This window comes from Mangifera indica, chromosome 1 (genome assembly GCF_011075055.1).
Source record: "Mangifera indica cultivar Alphonso chromosome 1, CATAS_Mindica_2.1, whole genome shotgun sequence".
NCBI lineage: Eukaryota > Viridiplantae > Streptophyta > Magnoliopsida > Sapindales > Anacardiaceae > Mangifera > Mangifera indica.
The window spans coordinates 6,194,921-6,211,101 of NC_058137.1; the positions used below are offsets into that span (position 1 = coordinate 6,194,921).

The 16,181-nt window shown below is 30.4% G+C and overlaps 2 protein-coding genes across 3 annotated transcripts; both read left to right on the top strand.

Annotated features, from left to right (window-relative positions):
• The first annotated feature begins 4,775 nt into the window (after positions 1-4,775).
• On the top strand, positions 4,776-6,482 carry LOC123217325 (homeobox-leucine zipper protein ATHB-40-like). Of its 2 annotated transcripts, none has more exons than XM_044638291.1 (3): positions 4,776-4,965; positions 5,064-5,371; positions 6,068-6,482. In XM_044638291.1, exons 1-3 carry the CDS (start codon positions 4,872-4,874, stop codon positions 6,308-6,310), a joined length of 645 nt encoding a protein of 214 aa, XP_044494226.1. In that variant the 5' UTR covers positions 4,776-4,871; the 3' UTR covers positions 6,311-6,482. The 2 variants fall into 2 exon arrangements, with proteins under 2 accessions (XP_044494226.1, XP_044494234.1); XM_044638299.1 differs by having other exon boundaries at positions 5,070-5,371.
• A 3,275-nt stretch (positions 6,483-9,757) lies between these two features.
• Positions 9,758-13,703, top strand: LOC123217790 (serine/threonine/tyrosine-protein kinase HT1-like). The gene is made up of 7 exons (XM_044638921.1): positions 9,758-10,004; positions 11,047-11,179; positions 11,829-12,024; positions 12,272-12,393; positions 12,475-12,630; positions 12,781-13,169; positions 13,343-13,703. Exons 1-7 carry the CDS (start codon positions 9,775-9,777, stop codon positions 13,371-13,373), a joined length of 1,257 nt encoding a protein of 418 aa, XP_044494856.1. The 5' UTR covers positions 9,758-9,774; the 3' UTR covers positions 13,374-13,703.
• Positions 13,704-16,181: the final 2,478 nt, after the last annotated feature.

The following is a 16,181-nucleotide window of genomic DNA, read 5'->3' on the forward strand; positions in this document are numbered from 1 at the left end:
AGTACAATGTTTCAAAGTTTGAGAGGCGGTTATTCATTCCAAAATATAAAACCCTAAAAAACATATATAGTGGGGGTGAAATATTTTTTTAAAAAAATTAAGTTAAAGAGAAAATGGTTAATTTTTAAAACTAAGGAGGCAAAAATTAATTTTTGTTTGTTTAAATAAAAATTTCTAAATAACAATTTTACCCTTAATTATAACAGTTAAAACTAACGAATAAGTGAATATTTGAGTTTTTAAAAATTAAAGAGAGTCATTTTAGGTTTCCACTATACCTTAAGCGAAAATAAGTCTTCTGACTTTTTTTTATCAATTCGATTGAATGGTGTGCATCTATATATTGTAGAATATAATTGATTATAATTTTTTGTCAAATCCGTCATGCTATAATTGAAAGAAATCATATGTGAATATTTACAAAACCAATCACAATCTCAACGCTTTCCCTTGAATTGATGCATAAATATTAACCTGTCTTAAAACTTGCAAGCAATCAACTTGAGATTGTTTTGATAAGTATGTCAACTAATGAGTCATATGATCAAGTCTTAGGTAGCGCCATAATTTTTCCATCTAGTTTCTCTCTAACAAAGAACTTGTCCATCTCCACATGTTTTCTTGTACTTGTACCTTTGCAAAATATTGAGTCCTAATCATCTTATGAAATTTCTGAATTCGAACTTCCTCTGGATTGTATTCAACTTTGTTTAAAGAATAAGTTGACTCTTCAGATTGAATATTTTACAGAATTGCCCAAATAGTAAGGAGCGAAAAAAAAAAAGAAATCATAAAAAATAAAACAATTACAAAGAATCAAATTGAATTTTGGTAAAGACGTGAAGAAAAAAACCGAATGTTTTATTGAATTGGCGAAATAAATTGATTAGGATAGGAAAAATAGTGTTTGACACCTTCATAAAACGCCGTAGTTTTGATGTACTATAATATTTCATATTTAATTAAACCGTAACTAAAATTCTTATTTATTTCAATGGCTACTAAATTCGTTGTTTTATATCTCATGAAATTACTTTTTTTTTGTAACCACGACTTATTATTAATTTCCTAATACAATATTATTGAAATTGTAGCTTATACTATTTTAGTCAATGATTTAATAACGTATTCAAGTTAAGAGTTGCCTAAAACTTAATATGTGGTAGTGAATAACAAATTCACTTCTCATTTTGTTATCAATATTAAGCACAACTTGGTCATCCTATTAGAATCATCAAAAATAGTAGTAAATCATTGTGATCCTCCCAAAGTTGAAACTTTAAAAGCACCACAAACATCAGAATAAATAGTTCTGAACATGTCTGAACTTTTATTTAAATATGAAAGAAAAGAAGTATGATGACTTTTCAAAAGTTCACAAACACTAAAAATCAGAACCATCACACATGGTAAACATACTTATAACATTCCTCTCTAGATGTATTGTTCTACGGAGACTTATGTCACTTACTCGATTTTCTAATGCATGATTAAACAGTTTAAAAAAAAACTTTGCAAAAATAAATATTAAAATTATTAAAATAACCTCACTTACGTAAAACTCTAAATCTTAGAAAGTGAATAAAAGATGTATAAAACATAAAATTATTTACAAATTATTTGTGGCTTAAACATAAAAAGATATGTTACCTATAATGTTACCTTCCTAACAAAATATTAACGTAATATTTTACTATTAGATAAACCAAAAAAAAAAAAGATAATTTCAAAGTAATCCAATGAGTCTTACAACTTAATATCAAACTTTGAAAATGGAAAGTAAATAAGTTAGTACTCATTTGCAATTTTATTAATATTTTAAGCAAACGGGTCACATAAATACTCTTTTTCATTCAATAACGAGGCATTAGAGACTTTTCCATTTGAAATTAATTAATATAACCTGAATTTTATTATGGATAAACGATATTAGTCAATACTTGATCGATTATATAAATACAACCAAGAAATATACATTTTAATAATACTTGATTGAATATTAGGTCTTTTATGAAGGAAAACTTATAATTTCTTAGTAAAATAAATCGGTCTTACACACAAATCATAACTTATTGTAAATAATAAGTAATTTTCAACCATTAACAACTATTCTTTTGTATAATTTATTTTTTATTTGAACAAAATTTTAAATAAATATTTTGATGAAAATATGTTTGAAAAGTTAAGGGTTCTTTAAGATAAGTGACGAGGGTAAGATAAAATACTAAATTAAATTTTTAACTATATTTATATAATATATAAAAACTTAATTAAAATTATTTAAACACATAAAAAGGTGCTATTTTAATTAATTTTTTTTCCACTTTCAAAGATAATTCGTGGGAAGCTACTCATTTTCATTAAACAAATTTTTATTATATTTCGTTGTTATTTACTCTTAAGAAGAGCATAAAAAAAGAATAATTCCACTTTATCTGATACGATCCTATTAAGAAAGTACAAGCATTTTACCTATCGGCAGAATATATTACCTAAAGTAGGCATATTAAACTAGGCATATATATATATATATATATATATATATATATATATATATTTATTTTTCACGATATTTAAGATCGGGAGAACAAAAAAAAATTAGGTAGTTTTTAATATTATTATATTGTAGACATAAGAAGACAAAGGAAGAAAATATCATGGAAAAATATACCCACGATAATCATCATATAAATTTCAAATTATACTTACCATCATATAAATTATATTAATTATAGTTAGATTTAAGTTAAATAAATATCAAATTTAGTTTGATTTACATAAAATCAAACTTGAATCTATCTCACAAGAGCTTAAGTTTTTTTTGTTTTAACAGAGTTAAACTTTAGTTTGTATTTGTTACCGTTTTACATTTATTTTATTATTAAAATGACATCATTTTAATATATATATTAATCGAAATGATATTATTTTATATTAAATTTTTTAAATCATAAGTTTGATGAGCAAAACATCTAAAAAGTTTGAACTTAAGTTCAAATTTAAAAATATTAAACTTTTAGGGTTGAATTCGAATTTATTTTTAGCTTATTTAAACTTGAATTCGAATTCAAATAAATTTAATTTGAATTTAATTTTAATATTAATTAATTTATATAATATAATATAATAATTTTAAAATAAAAATAAATAAATAATTATATTAATTAATTATAAATTATTATTATAGTTTATCCAAATAAATTTATATAATTTATGTATATATTTTTTTTATTTATTAGATATCATCGTGTTATTGAGATAAGGTAATGTTATCCTTTACAAAAATCTCGTAACTCACATTCACAAAATTCAAACGCCAGCGCAAAAAGAGATCGATGTACGGACAGACAAAAATTAATGAATAGAATTGGTCTAAGCAGTTTGGCAGACATTGTCCCTTCCTAAATAAAACGTCAACAATGACGACATCTGGGAGACCTCGAAATTCTCTCAAGTCTCTCAACAACCTTACTTGATAACCCTTCTCTCTCTCGAGCCACGAATGAGCCGCAAGCTAAGCTGAAGAGAGGTGGGTGGCTTGGCTTTTAATTAGAGATATAGAAAATGGAGAAGACCACCTAATTGGACAGCAAAAGCCAAGGGGTCCTAATCCAGAGGCCAACGCTACTCATTTGTTTACAAACTTCAAGGTGGTCAGACTTGGGATCCCAACACAACAAGTTAAACTAAATTAAACTTAACCGACTCATTTGTGTGGTCTTGTTCACGCCACAATGCCCCTCTTGTCCTTTATTAATTACCTAATTAGGAAACCCTAATCATTTCCCTACTAACCTACCCTATCATGCTGTCAATTAGCAAAATAGTTCCCGTACGGACATTTGAATGGTAAAATATTTAGAATTTTTGAATAAGGGGTTTGAATGTAAGCCTTTCATAATATTATATTTAAAAAAATTATTAATTTATTTGATATAATAATTATAAAATCAGTTATTAAATATAAAATTTTATTTATTTCAATTAATTAGATTAATTTTTAAAAAATAATTCTGTTGAAATAAGGCCCATTGTCATAAAAAAAATATATTACAATTTATTTTCTAACTCACCCCTTAACTTGTTAAGTATTAAACTCTCCAAACAAAATTATTTTTTGGTCATTAATTTTTGAGTAATATTATATATATTTATTTTGAATATATAAATATATACACTTACATATGTTATTATATGATTGAATATTATTTTATTTTTAATTTAAAATTATCTAATCATATGATATATATATATATATATATATATATATATATATATATATATTTATTTATTTATGTACTTAAAATAGATACATATAGTTTTATTGTTAATTGTTAATATGTTTGGTAGCACTTTTAATATAACAAACCCAATTTGGTAATTAAATGGAAGATTAAAATTACTAGTTGTAAATACATATTTTTTTAATTCAACTTGTATAAAATAAAATATAAGTATTATATATATATATATATATATATATATATATAGATAGATATAATACTGAATAAATAAATATATACATATTTATACTATTAAATATTATTTTATTATTAAATTTTATTATTAATTAAAACTCAAAATCAATCACATAATAATATATTTCACCTCTATGCATCCGACATACAATTGTATTGTCTGGGCATCACCATGAAATCCTGAATGGCATAATTGAAATATATGAAAACAACAAGTCCACTTACTCCAAGCTCTTCACAGACAACTGAACTCAGTTAGTCATACTGAAATCAGTATAAATTAAGAGCATCTCATCACAACCTAATCACCAACTTCTTCAGTGGATAAGATCACCAAGTTGAGGGAGAGTTTTTGAGATCCAGTAAAAAGTCAGAGAACAAAAGAGGTGCAAGATGAACACCATGAATCCCAAGACCGAAAATATTCTCCCTGCTTCATCTTTCTACTCTGATGATGTCTTTGCCACATTTGTGGCACCACAACAAGGTTAGTAGCCTGAAAAGAAAAAAAAACTTTTTTCACCATTTTTTGATACCCTTTACGTTGATTTTAATGAGTTTGTGTTAATATTTGTTCATGTTTAGTTGCAGAGGTAAAACAAAGACGAAGACGCCGTAAGAGCAAGGGAGGGGAAAATGGGCTTTCTAGGAAGAGGAAGCTCACAGCTGAGCAATTGCATCTTCTGGAGGAAAGTTTTGTGAGCGACCAAAAGCTCGAGACGGACCGCAAAGAAGTACTGGCTTCCCAGCTGAATCTTGACCCTCGCCAAGTTGCTATCTGGTTTCAGAACCGGCGGGCCCGGTGGAAGACCAAGAAGATTGAAGAAGAGCTCGCACAAATACAAACTTCTCACCAGAGTATCTTGTTAGATAAAATGCGCCTAGAGTGCGAGGTATATTTCTCTTTTCATATTTCTATATTCCTATTTCATCAAGCTTTGCCTAACAACCCATCAAACTTCTTCCCATGTTAAGATGGCCGGCCTCTTCCAAACAGGGAGAACTGCATTATTTAAGTTGGAATATTAAAACTAATTACCATTTGTTTCAGGTTTATCATTGCATATTAAATTAACGGGGTTTTATGTTATTGCATTTTAAACATGATTTCACATTCTTACTCAACATGAAACTAATATTTTATGATTGGTGGTAATGGTAGAGTTATTTTAAAGAAAATGATACTTAGGAGTTCAAGCCTCTCAAGTGTAACCATTAAAAAAGGAAAAGTGCCTATCTGCCATTTATATTTGAATGAAATTGAGCTCTGGGCTCGAAGAATGCTGTGCCATTAAATATTAACAAACAGAGACACGTGAAAAAGAGGAGTAATACTAGTATATTCACGTTTGATATATAAATATATATATATTTATATATAATATATTATTTTATTTTTAATTCAAAATTATATACCTATATAATTAAATATATAAAGTATATCTTTATTTATATACTTAAAATATTGTCTCATTTGACGGTTCTAAGCTCTTTGTGTTGGGCCTTTAAAATATGAAGCCCAAACAGAAAAGCTTAAAAGAGTCTGTTTGCTCTGAAATTTTATTATATTTATCAAACTTGAAGTGCAGGTGGTGATGCTAAGACAGGAGCTTTCTGAAGCTCAGGCGAGGATCCAAGAATTGACAGAGCTTCCCAATGATGCAATATCAAGCAGCAGTCCGTTTGCAAGTAGAGTCTCAATAGAAACCATAAACTCTCCATTATTCAAGGAATTTGGCGTCGAAACATACGATGATATATTCTATGTGCCACCAGAAAGCTCATCAAGCGATTACAATGAGGGCTTTGATTATGTGTTATTGTTTGATTAAGAAAATTAATCATATGTGTGTATGTATTAAGTTAGGATTAAGCAGTGTAGATAATTAATGACTATCCATTGTAACTATATCCCTGTGTTAGCCTTTTAGTGTTTGCTTTGACTATATGTACATTAACTACAAAACTTATATGAATGGAAGCCAGTGATTATTGTGGGGTAAATGCAATTCATGTTTACTCTTAGTTAATTATAAGAACATCTAAGCATAAAACATCAGAGATTAGCAAAACTGATTGAGAATTAGAACTTTCAGAGAGAATATCATCGCATATGATGATTGGATTTAAGTATTCCTATCCCATATTATTGGAGGCAAGTAAAAATTCTTCAAGCTTTAAGGATGATGATAAATTTGGTAGAGACGAAGAGGCAAAAAGTCAGGTTACAGAAAATTAAATCGGGATCGGCCCATGTTCATCTTTCTGTAATGTAACACAGCCCATTTAATTTCGTCCCTGAAAGCAGCTCTAGTTTCAAAGGTCAAACACAAATGGAAATTTCCGAAATTTGTTATGCCAGCCAGCATTTAAGCAATGTTGAGAAGAACATACTCTTTTATGCAATTCATTTATGGTGGGCTAATCATTACATATGCCTTAATTATTATTGTGTTTGTTATGCTCATTACTTTCCATTTCCACCTATGTGAATAAGAAGTACATGAGATTATCATATAATATAATCTTTTTATAAAACGATATCTCTTTGAGGTTGAAACATATAATTAATATCTATCTCAGAAAATCCTCCATATGCATTAATAGATGTATAAATGAGTAAACAGTATTAAACTGAGCAACAATTTAATCATATTGTGACCACTGGTTTAAGTGGTTGGTGATATTTGTTAATAGGCTTATAAAAAAATATAATCTCATACCAAAAAATGATAAATTCTCTGTTGATCTACTATAACATTCTTACATCTCTCAATATGGTCAATCACCACTGTTCGAATACTCTTTTCTCAAAGATTACATTGGGCTAGTATCAAAACATATAAATCCTTATGTAAGATAATTCGGTGATCTTAAATTAAAAAATCATATGTATCACTGTTTGTTAAAGGATGTCTTCTATAGACAATGTTTTCATAACTGAATCAAACATTGACCTGATGGAAGGGTTAGTCCAATTCAACCAAAGGTCAAACTATTTAACTTCAAAATAATTTTGTATAATTTATTATTATATTTATAATCTAAATTATTTTATTATTAAAATAAATTTAGTTTAATGATATATATGTTTAATATTGATAAATGAAACTTTTAGGTTCAAGTTCTAATAATAATTTTTTTTTTTTAAATTGAAACAAATCATTAGGGACCGAGGTTGTTGGTTCTTGTCTTTATCCAAAACCAGTCAATCCTATGTAAGCTTTGGTTCTAACCCTCTAAGGAGTCAAAGCTAACCTAGGAATTGAATCTAGAACAAGTTTAAGGTGCTCAATTAGATACCCAACTTGAGAATTTTTTTTAAATAAAGCAATTTCATTTTGTTGAAGAACAAAATGATGTGGTTTTGTTTTTGTTCCTAAATTTCATTTACTTTTTAAACTTTTATGTGCTTTCAACACTTGATTTTCCAAAGCGAGATCAAAATAAATCTCAATTGAGTAGCCTTGAAACATTGGGGAAGAGAATAAAGTGGAACTCCCGATTAGCCAAGAACCAAAACTCTAGAGTTCAATTGAAAATACCCACAACAATTTGGGGGAAAAGTGAGAACACAGGTGCAAAAAAATGAGACATGAGGCCACCCAAATAGAAATTTAAAAGAAAATTTTGAAATGAAACAGATAGGTGTAAATAACAAATAAAAAGAACAAAGAACAAAGAACAAAGAACAAAGAGAAGAAAGAAAGAAGAAATGTGATATCTGCAAGTGAAAGAAACAAGGAGAAGATAAGATGGGAAGAAAGAAGTGCATGTGAATGGGTCACATGAATATTATTGGGTATTCCAAACCAGAATCGACCATATAAGTTTCATAGATTCTACTACCTAATACTTTAAAATTGATTAGTATTGGTTTCAGTTCTTATTTTTTTATCACGATATTCGAATCTGCTCACCTCTTACCTCCATCTAAGATTGACAAAAGGAAAAAGATGATATTTCTTGAATTTTGTTTCTTTTTTCTATAAGTCATTGAAAGAATATTCCATCGGAGATCAACAAAGTGCAAATTGTTCCCCATGAGTTAGAAGAAGCTTTGTTGACAGCACTCTTTCTAATATCAAATTATTGATCTGGACCAAATGCATGAAAACTTATGGTCACGATTGGAATTAGTTGGATAATTATTATGTACCCTGATATATGGTACTTGGAGAAGATTTATGAATGAGCAAAACTATATGAATAGATGGGATACAAGGAAGTTTTTAAACATGGTTAACCCACCATTTGAGAGTCTATGTTCATAGTTATTGTATTTTTCTTGGGAAAAGAGTTCTAACAAATAATTAATAGTATTTATAGAAAAAAGTGTTCTAAAAAATACTTTATATATTTTTACGGTTTTTAATAAGGATTCAAATCTTGATATTTTGTTACTTCTACTTAATACTTTATATTTACAAAAGAATGAGGTAGGGTTACATTCTTATTCGTTACATATAAATTTTAATTTATTTTCCTATTTCTTTTTATGTGGAGAAAAAATAATTATCAAATCTTAATTTGGTAAAAGTTATTATTTCTTATATAAACACGAGATATGAAATAAATATATTAAGGTTAGTTTTTGCCTCTGGAAAGGGGACATTTACGCACATTTCTATCTTTATAACTTGTCGTTTTATATGACATCATTTCGTACATTTAATCGATACAAATAAAAACCATCTTACTTCTCCATAAATAAGCATTTCTTAATTTAGTAATATACGGAATATTATATTATTTCTATATTAAATTTGTATTTAGTTGAATTTATGATTTATCCCGAACCGCTAAAATAATACCTAATCATTATCAAGTTTTTCTCTTTCTCATTTTCCATATAATAAGGTGGTATTCGTGACGGGAAACACATGATAAGTTAATGCTTTATTTTGTAAGTAAAGATTTGAAAATCTTCAGTCTTGACCTTTGATTCATAGATACAAGGGAAGGCCTAGACATACATTACAGAATCTTGAGAAAGCTTTGCCAAATGTTAGCAAGTTACCAAAAAAACCAAGTTTATTTCCAAAATTACATTTGTGGTCCTTGCATAATTATATCAATTAGATGACCCGTTTACCCATCTTTAGTTTATCACCGCAGAGGATAAGCCGCCTTACCCCAAAAATAGTAAAATCATTTATTAAGGTAATTAATGAATTTAATATAAACTAAATAAATAACTTTCCAAAAGTTCCCTCTCTTTTCAAAATATAACTCTCCTCCTCTAAGTCTACTCTGTTCCTTCCTTGCACCTCTCAGTACAAAACTGTGAAAAATTATGGGAAGTTTAGCGAGCGATGAGAGAGAGTTGTCTTGCTATGATACAGTCGTAAGCAATGGCAGAACTTTTCTTCCACTCATAACATATTATGATGCTGAAGAGGATGATCATGACGATGACGATGATTTTGTTTTCAGCATTGATTCCTCTTTGTTGGTTGATCCTCAGAATGTTTGGCTTGGCAAGGTCACCGGTGAAGGGTCTAACTCCATAGTGCACGAAGGAATGTAGGTTTTTTTTTTGTTTCATGCGTTTGATAAATGTTTGCATTTTCTGAAAGTTCTTGAATATTCTTGTCCTGTTTTCATGTGTTCTTGACTTTTTTTTTTTGGTAGTGGAATTTTGAACTCTTCCTGTAATGATAAACGCTTTAAGGGATTAGGATGTATAATGAGTTCAAATCGGGTTTGGTGTCTTACTCTTTGATGTGTTAATTTGTGATATTCGTGCAATTTAGGTTATATGAGGACATTTTGAGCGTTTTTGTAACTGAACAATGCTACTGCCAATTAGATCTTCTTTGCATTGCAGGAAAGTGAGTCCTTGTAACATTTCTACTACTTGATTAGGAATTTCGGGTTGATTCACCAAGGAGAATTGAAGATGGCTGAGCAATGGTTGTTCGTTTGCTTGTTATAAAGTTTTATTTGTTTTATACTTCTATTGAACTTGGAAGTTAGACTGATTCAATTTTCAATGCAAGGGTTTGTTGTTATGTCTGTGCTTAGAGATGTATTATAACAATTTTTAATGCTACATTGCGGGAGGGAGTGTCTTGTGTATTTTGCAAACCTGTATCATAGCTTTAAGAGGACTGTAGAATTTCATCTGAGAGGGTTTGAGTTTGATTTGATGGGTCACCAGCCGGCAATGCTTGCCTTTCTTTTTCTTGCTTTGCAGATAAATCATAGAGAAAATTCTCATCATAGTGAAAGTTCTCTAAGGTAAATGCATTAACAGACTTCGGAAATTGTTATAGGGGGTTATTTGAAGTAAACAGAAATAAGATGATGCGCATAGGAGAACATGAGTACTATTAACTTTTCTGTTCTAAACACTAGTGTTGAAATTGAACTCAATAATCTTTAAACAAAGTGCTAAGTTACCGGCCTTGGACTGAATCTTGCTTACGCATACATATATTGTATGTGCTCTGTAAACATCTTCGATTGTTGTAATTTTTAATCCTTCATGCTATTTCTTCATTATCGAAAATGTCACATCCTGGCTTGTTAATGCTATTGATTACTGGATCATATCTAATGTTAGTTATCAGTCCAAGCCTGTTGCCGTGAAGATTTTCCAGTTGCATAAGACATCTGGCATCAGTCGTAGATATAAAGAAAATTTTCAGAGGGAGGTCACCCTGCTATCAAGGACAAACCATGAAAATATTTTGAAGGTATTCTACTTTATTTACTATATATATATATATATAAAAGAAATGATTTATCATGATTTATACTTTCTTTACATATGCATAATCTTTCAAAGAACTGTATATAGAGGGTTATGACAATGGCACCATATTTTTTACACAAATTAGTACACAAAATTGCATCTTGCATGTATTATGACAAAAAAATGCCACCATGAATCCTTCCTCCAAATTATCTATAAGCATTATCATCAGCCATTTAGATATTTAAATGAATAAACTACCATAAACTTTTTTCTTTTATATGCATATGTTATCCATAATTCTTGAACCTTGTTTATAGCTTCTACCTCTAGTTATCAGACTAGATGTAGGTAAAAAAGTTACACATTTATAACCGAATTAAGGTTTGAATGCTTAAGATTAATAATATAACTTCTAGAAGCAATATATTAGCAAGAAGATGTCTTCTAATTAGTTCTTCAATTAACTGAAGTTAATTTATCTGCATCTTAACCTTCAAAAAGTTTGTTAACTAGTTCTCTACATTAGTTACTATGGTTTCATTAAAAATTCTTCTGTACATAATTATTTCCCTGCTATTTTATTGTGCTCTAGTAGATCTTCAGTTGGCAGTTTATGTGCTAATCAATTTATTTATATGCTAATACAGTTTGTTGGTGCCTGTATTGAACCAACTATGATGTTAATTACTGAGCTAATGCGCGGTAGTAATCTTCAGAAGTACCTGTGGAGTGTTCGCCCAAAATGTCTAGAACTGAAGCTTTCAATAAGCTTTGCATTAGACATTTCTCGAGCTATGGAATACTTGCATGCTAATGGCATTATTCATCGTGATCTGAAGCCAAGTAACCAATTCTATTTTATTATAGTTTTCAGTTTATTGGTTGAGCAGCTGACAAGTGTAGTCCGGAGCTCTGTTTTCATTTGGACACCACCTCCTCCCGTTCTTTTTTTTGCATTTCATTTTCCACATACTTGAGAACCTAGTGATCACTTTTCCCAAAAAAGAACTAACCCTCACCAGTAGTTGAAATGGTTCAAACTTAATATTTCAGAATCCTACTTCTCATAGATTCTCCATGTTTGGCTCAGGTAATGTCCTTCTGACAGAAGATAAGAAGCATGTTAAGCTGGGTGACTTTGGGTTGGCTAGGGAGGAAGTTGTGGATGACATGACTTGTGAAGCTGGTACTTATAGATGGATGGCTCCTGAGGTACTTGCCTTTTTTGGTATCATTACTGACCACGATTAGACATCATTCTGTTAAATCTAATTATTTTCTGATCTAAATTAGATATTTAGCCAAGATCCAATTCCATTTGGAGTGAAGAAACATTATGACCACAAGGTAGATGTGTATAGCTTCGCAATGGTTTTGTGGGAGTTACTTACCAATAAAGTTCCCTTCCAGGGGAGGCGAAACATAACAGTAGCGTATGCAGCTGCCAAAGTATGTCATCTAAATTGTGTTTGAGCAATAGATGCAACATTTATCGAAATTTCTTGCTCATTCTCATCATTACTTATTTTTAATATTAATGCCAATGCATGTCAATTCACTCTCTTTAACATTGATTTGAGTAACGAGTATTTCTTTCAGAATATAAGGCCTAGCGTGGAGGATCTTCCAGAGGAAATTGTCCCTCTGTTGAAATCTTGCTGGGCACAAGACCCGAAGGCTCGACCAGAATTTACAGAAATCACCGTCTTCCTTGCAAACTACCTCAATTCAACTGAGGTCATCCGTCCCATCTCAACTGTAGTTGATATGGAACAAGTGGAAATTAAGTCGAACAAAGATTATTCTGCTGCTGAAAACAAGGATAATGAGATTGAGAAGCCCTATGTAGTTAAAATTGAAGAAGTGGGAAATAACTTAAACAAAGATTCTTCAGCTGCTGAAAACAAGCATCATGAGATTAAGAAGCCCAAGAAACGAAACTGTTATTTACCCAATTTCCTGAGTTGTTTTGGTCACCGCTTTTCCAGGTAAAACAAGTGGAATGCTGAGTCATTCCTATATATATATATATATATATATATATATATATATATATACTTTATTATAGATGTAAATGTTGTTATCTAATAAGACTAATATACCTTTTGTGAAAGAAAAGAAGAATCAAATCTCCTAACTATCTTTCACTGCCTTGGCTCAGCTGGAAGATTTTTGGATTGTGCGGCAAATGAATTGGAAGTTTGACTCAACCTCCATGACTAGGCATCAGAGCTCACTACAGCAAAACAAATGCTGCTAGAAGTGAAGGGCCTACCTAAGGAAGCTTCCTGGTGCTATGAAGCATACTCTAGAATTCCTTTTTCTTGTATAATTTACATAAAATTCACATTGTGGATTTTGTGTTTTTTTGACTTGCTAAATCTTTATTTTGGTGATTCTTGCAATCTCTGACCTGGGATTAATTTCCTAACTTGAAATTAGAGCAGGATTTTCTTAGAATTGCATCCTCTCCTAGTTCCTTTTTTTACTCATCTTTAATATGGAAAGCAACACATTTGGCACCTCTCTGCCGTATCTTTTAGATTCACTGTACCAAGCCAGAGATTCAAAATTCTAAAACATGGAAGCAACAGGTCATTCCTCCAATCAAGGCTAATGATTTGGAAGGAATGATCAAAAGCTCAGAGCCACAACCTGCTGTTCATATTGTTCAATATAGGGACTGAAAGTGAGTCCATTACTCCAAACCAATTTTTCAAAACTGGATAAAACATGATCAAACTCTTTTGGAACGGTTGCTCTCATCAATATCAGATGGAGCACTTGGAAAAATCTCTACAAGTGACTACAGGCGGCAGTGGTTCAGACGGGTATGTGGGTCAGCACAGCCCTTCAATTTTGGGCACGGCTTGCAAATTTATGAACCGTGTCAAGGCCTATAAATAAAATAGACAGTGTTAGAACTTTACAAAAAGACTCATAAATTAACATGGCACTACATCTAAAGATAAAAAAGTGAAAAAATATTATATCTTTGTGAGTTAATCTGCAAAAAATCTAGAAAGGTATGGTCTGTTGTACTATAGAGCTTGATATTTGAGAGACCAACAACGTTGGCACGACACGGCTCAAGGCATGTTAGGCTTGCCTTTTTCGGTCCAACCTGGCATGGCCCGGCCTTGCTGGTCATTTCATCTCAGATGTGATCCTTATTCTTCAAATTTTTGGTGGCTTAGGTATAGAGTAAGAATCTCTAGTCACTCTAGCTTCCTCTCTAGTAATTGTTCCTTTTCAAAAACATTCACTGTGCTCTTAAACCATAAAACAGACTGAAAGGATGCACTCTAACTCTGCTCTTGAAGCAAACCGAAATTCTTCTGCAAAATTGTTTCTACACCAAAAACAACCCAATCAAAAACTTACACTCTCAACCACCAGATCAAATCAACAACAGAAACTGAAACTCCGGAGGAAGAGGAAGTGGTAAGACCAAAGGTCAGTTTAACAAGTCAGCTTTGGGAAATGTGGATGGAGGTCTCTTACCATTAAACATGTCCAATGGACCGGCCTTGCCAAGACCGCTGGCCGTGCGAGCCGTCTTAGATATAGGCTGCCGGCCAACCCGATACACCAGCCAAATTTATATATATATAAATAAAATTTATAATGGGCTGTTGGCTACTTTTAATTGTTTTTTTTTTTCTTTCTAAATTTCTGTAAATACCCTCAAATTCATAATTTCACACAGCATTTCAGTCAGTATCCTCAGCTGTTTTAATCTTAATTTACTCACACAAAAACTTTATACTCAGTCCCGAAAGCATGTCTTTTGAATGCATCTTATAGCATGCCTTTTATTGTGAAAATATTCACACAAAAACTTTATACTCAGTCTCCAAAGCCTGCCTCCTGAATGCATCTTATAGCATGTCATTTACCATGAAAATATTCACGAATAAACTTTATACTTAGTACAAAACATGCCCTCATAGATGCATCTTACAGCATGTCTTATCCCATGAAATTTTCCACTGTGAAAATATCATTTGCTCAAAAACCATGTATGCCACTCGCTACTCCATTGATATTATACATCAATTGATGGTTAGGGGAAAAATAAAGGTAGTCAATGCATTGAATAATGGATTATTTGATTCTCAATGATAATAAATAATGGTAGATTAGTCACTGTCTTGGGTGATACGTTAAAGTTAATCAGACTTTGATAATAAGATCACTCATACATTTTACACTATTATTAGCATTTATCATCCTCTTAAACACATATTTATTATTAAGATATTATTTATTTCATTACTACAATTAGAGGCACCATAAATGGAAACAATTTCTCTTCATCCATGTACTCAGTCATTTGTAGTTGAAAAAAACCTCAATGTCATACACATCCACAAGATCATACTCATCAATATCATGATGGTTATTAATCCTTCATGTTTATCCTCTTGTAAATCATCCTCATTTTCTATTTCCTTTTAACGTTGTTAAGCATCATTATTGCTCCTTAAGAGAGATTCACTTCTTGATTTTGGAGTAGTGGCACATGTATAAGAATGAGTAAAGATATCTTCTAAGAAAAGGTAATGAACGAATCAACATCATCATCATTCTCGACGATGTAAAACATCTTGTTGATGGTACTTTTTAGTCTTATTAATACCTAAATGTTCACTTAATAATTCAGTTAATCCCTTATATATTATGTTCAACTAATTTTGTACTATTTTTTGTTAACACCAACGTAATCTATTATATTATCTTTCGTACATGTCCATTGTCCTTTGTATCAAACTAAAATTAAAAAAGCCTAAGCTATGCCAAAATTTTCCATTTCACCCATGATTTCAGGCATACTACGTACATTATAAAAAAATATATCAATTTTAACTTCTTAAATGAAAAATATACACAGCCCCTCTCATAATACATTACTATAAAATTTTAATATTCTCCCATGTGATACATCTAGTAAAATATTAAGAAGCCTTCATAGATTGCAAATTGTAAAATTTTGTTGA

Bases quoted from the DNA above. Each gene is read 5' to 3' on its own strand.
- LOC123217325 (XM_044638291.1), top strand. From the start codon at position 4,872: ATGAACACCATGAATCCCAAGACCGAAAATATTCTCCCTGCTTCATCT. The intron at 4,966-5,063 runs GTTAGTAGCCTG...GTTCATGTTTAG, and splicing joins ATTTGTGGCACCACAACAAG to TTGCAGAGGTAAAACAAAGA. The intron at 5,372-6,067 runs GTATATTTCTCT...CTTGAAGTGCAG, and splicing joins AAATGCGCCTAGAGTGCGAG to GTGGTGATGCTAAGACAGGA.
- LOC123217790 (XM_044638921.1), top strand. From the start codon at position 9,775: ATGGGAAGTTTAGCGAGCGATGAGAGAGAGTTGTCTTGCTATGATACA. The intron at 12,394-12,474 runs GTACTTGCCTTT...GATCTAAATTAG, and splicing joins ATAGATGGATGGCTCCTGAG to ATATTTAGCCAAGATCCAAT. The intron at 13,170-13,342 runs GTAAAACAAGTG...GCCTTGGCTCAG, and splicing joins TTTGGTCACCGCTTTTCCAG to CTGGAAGATTTTTGGATTGT.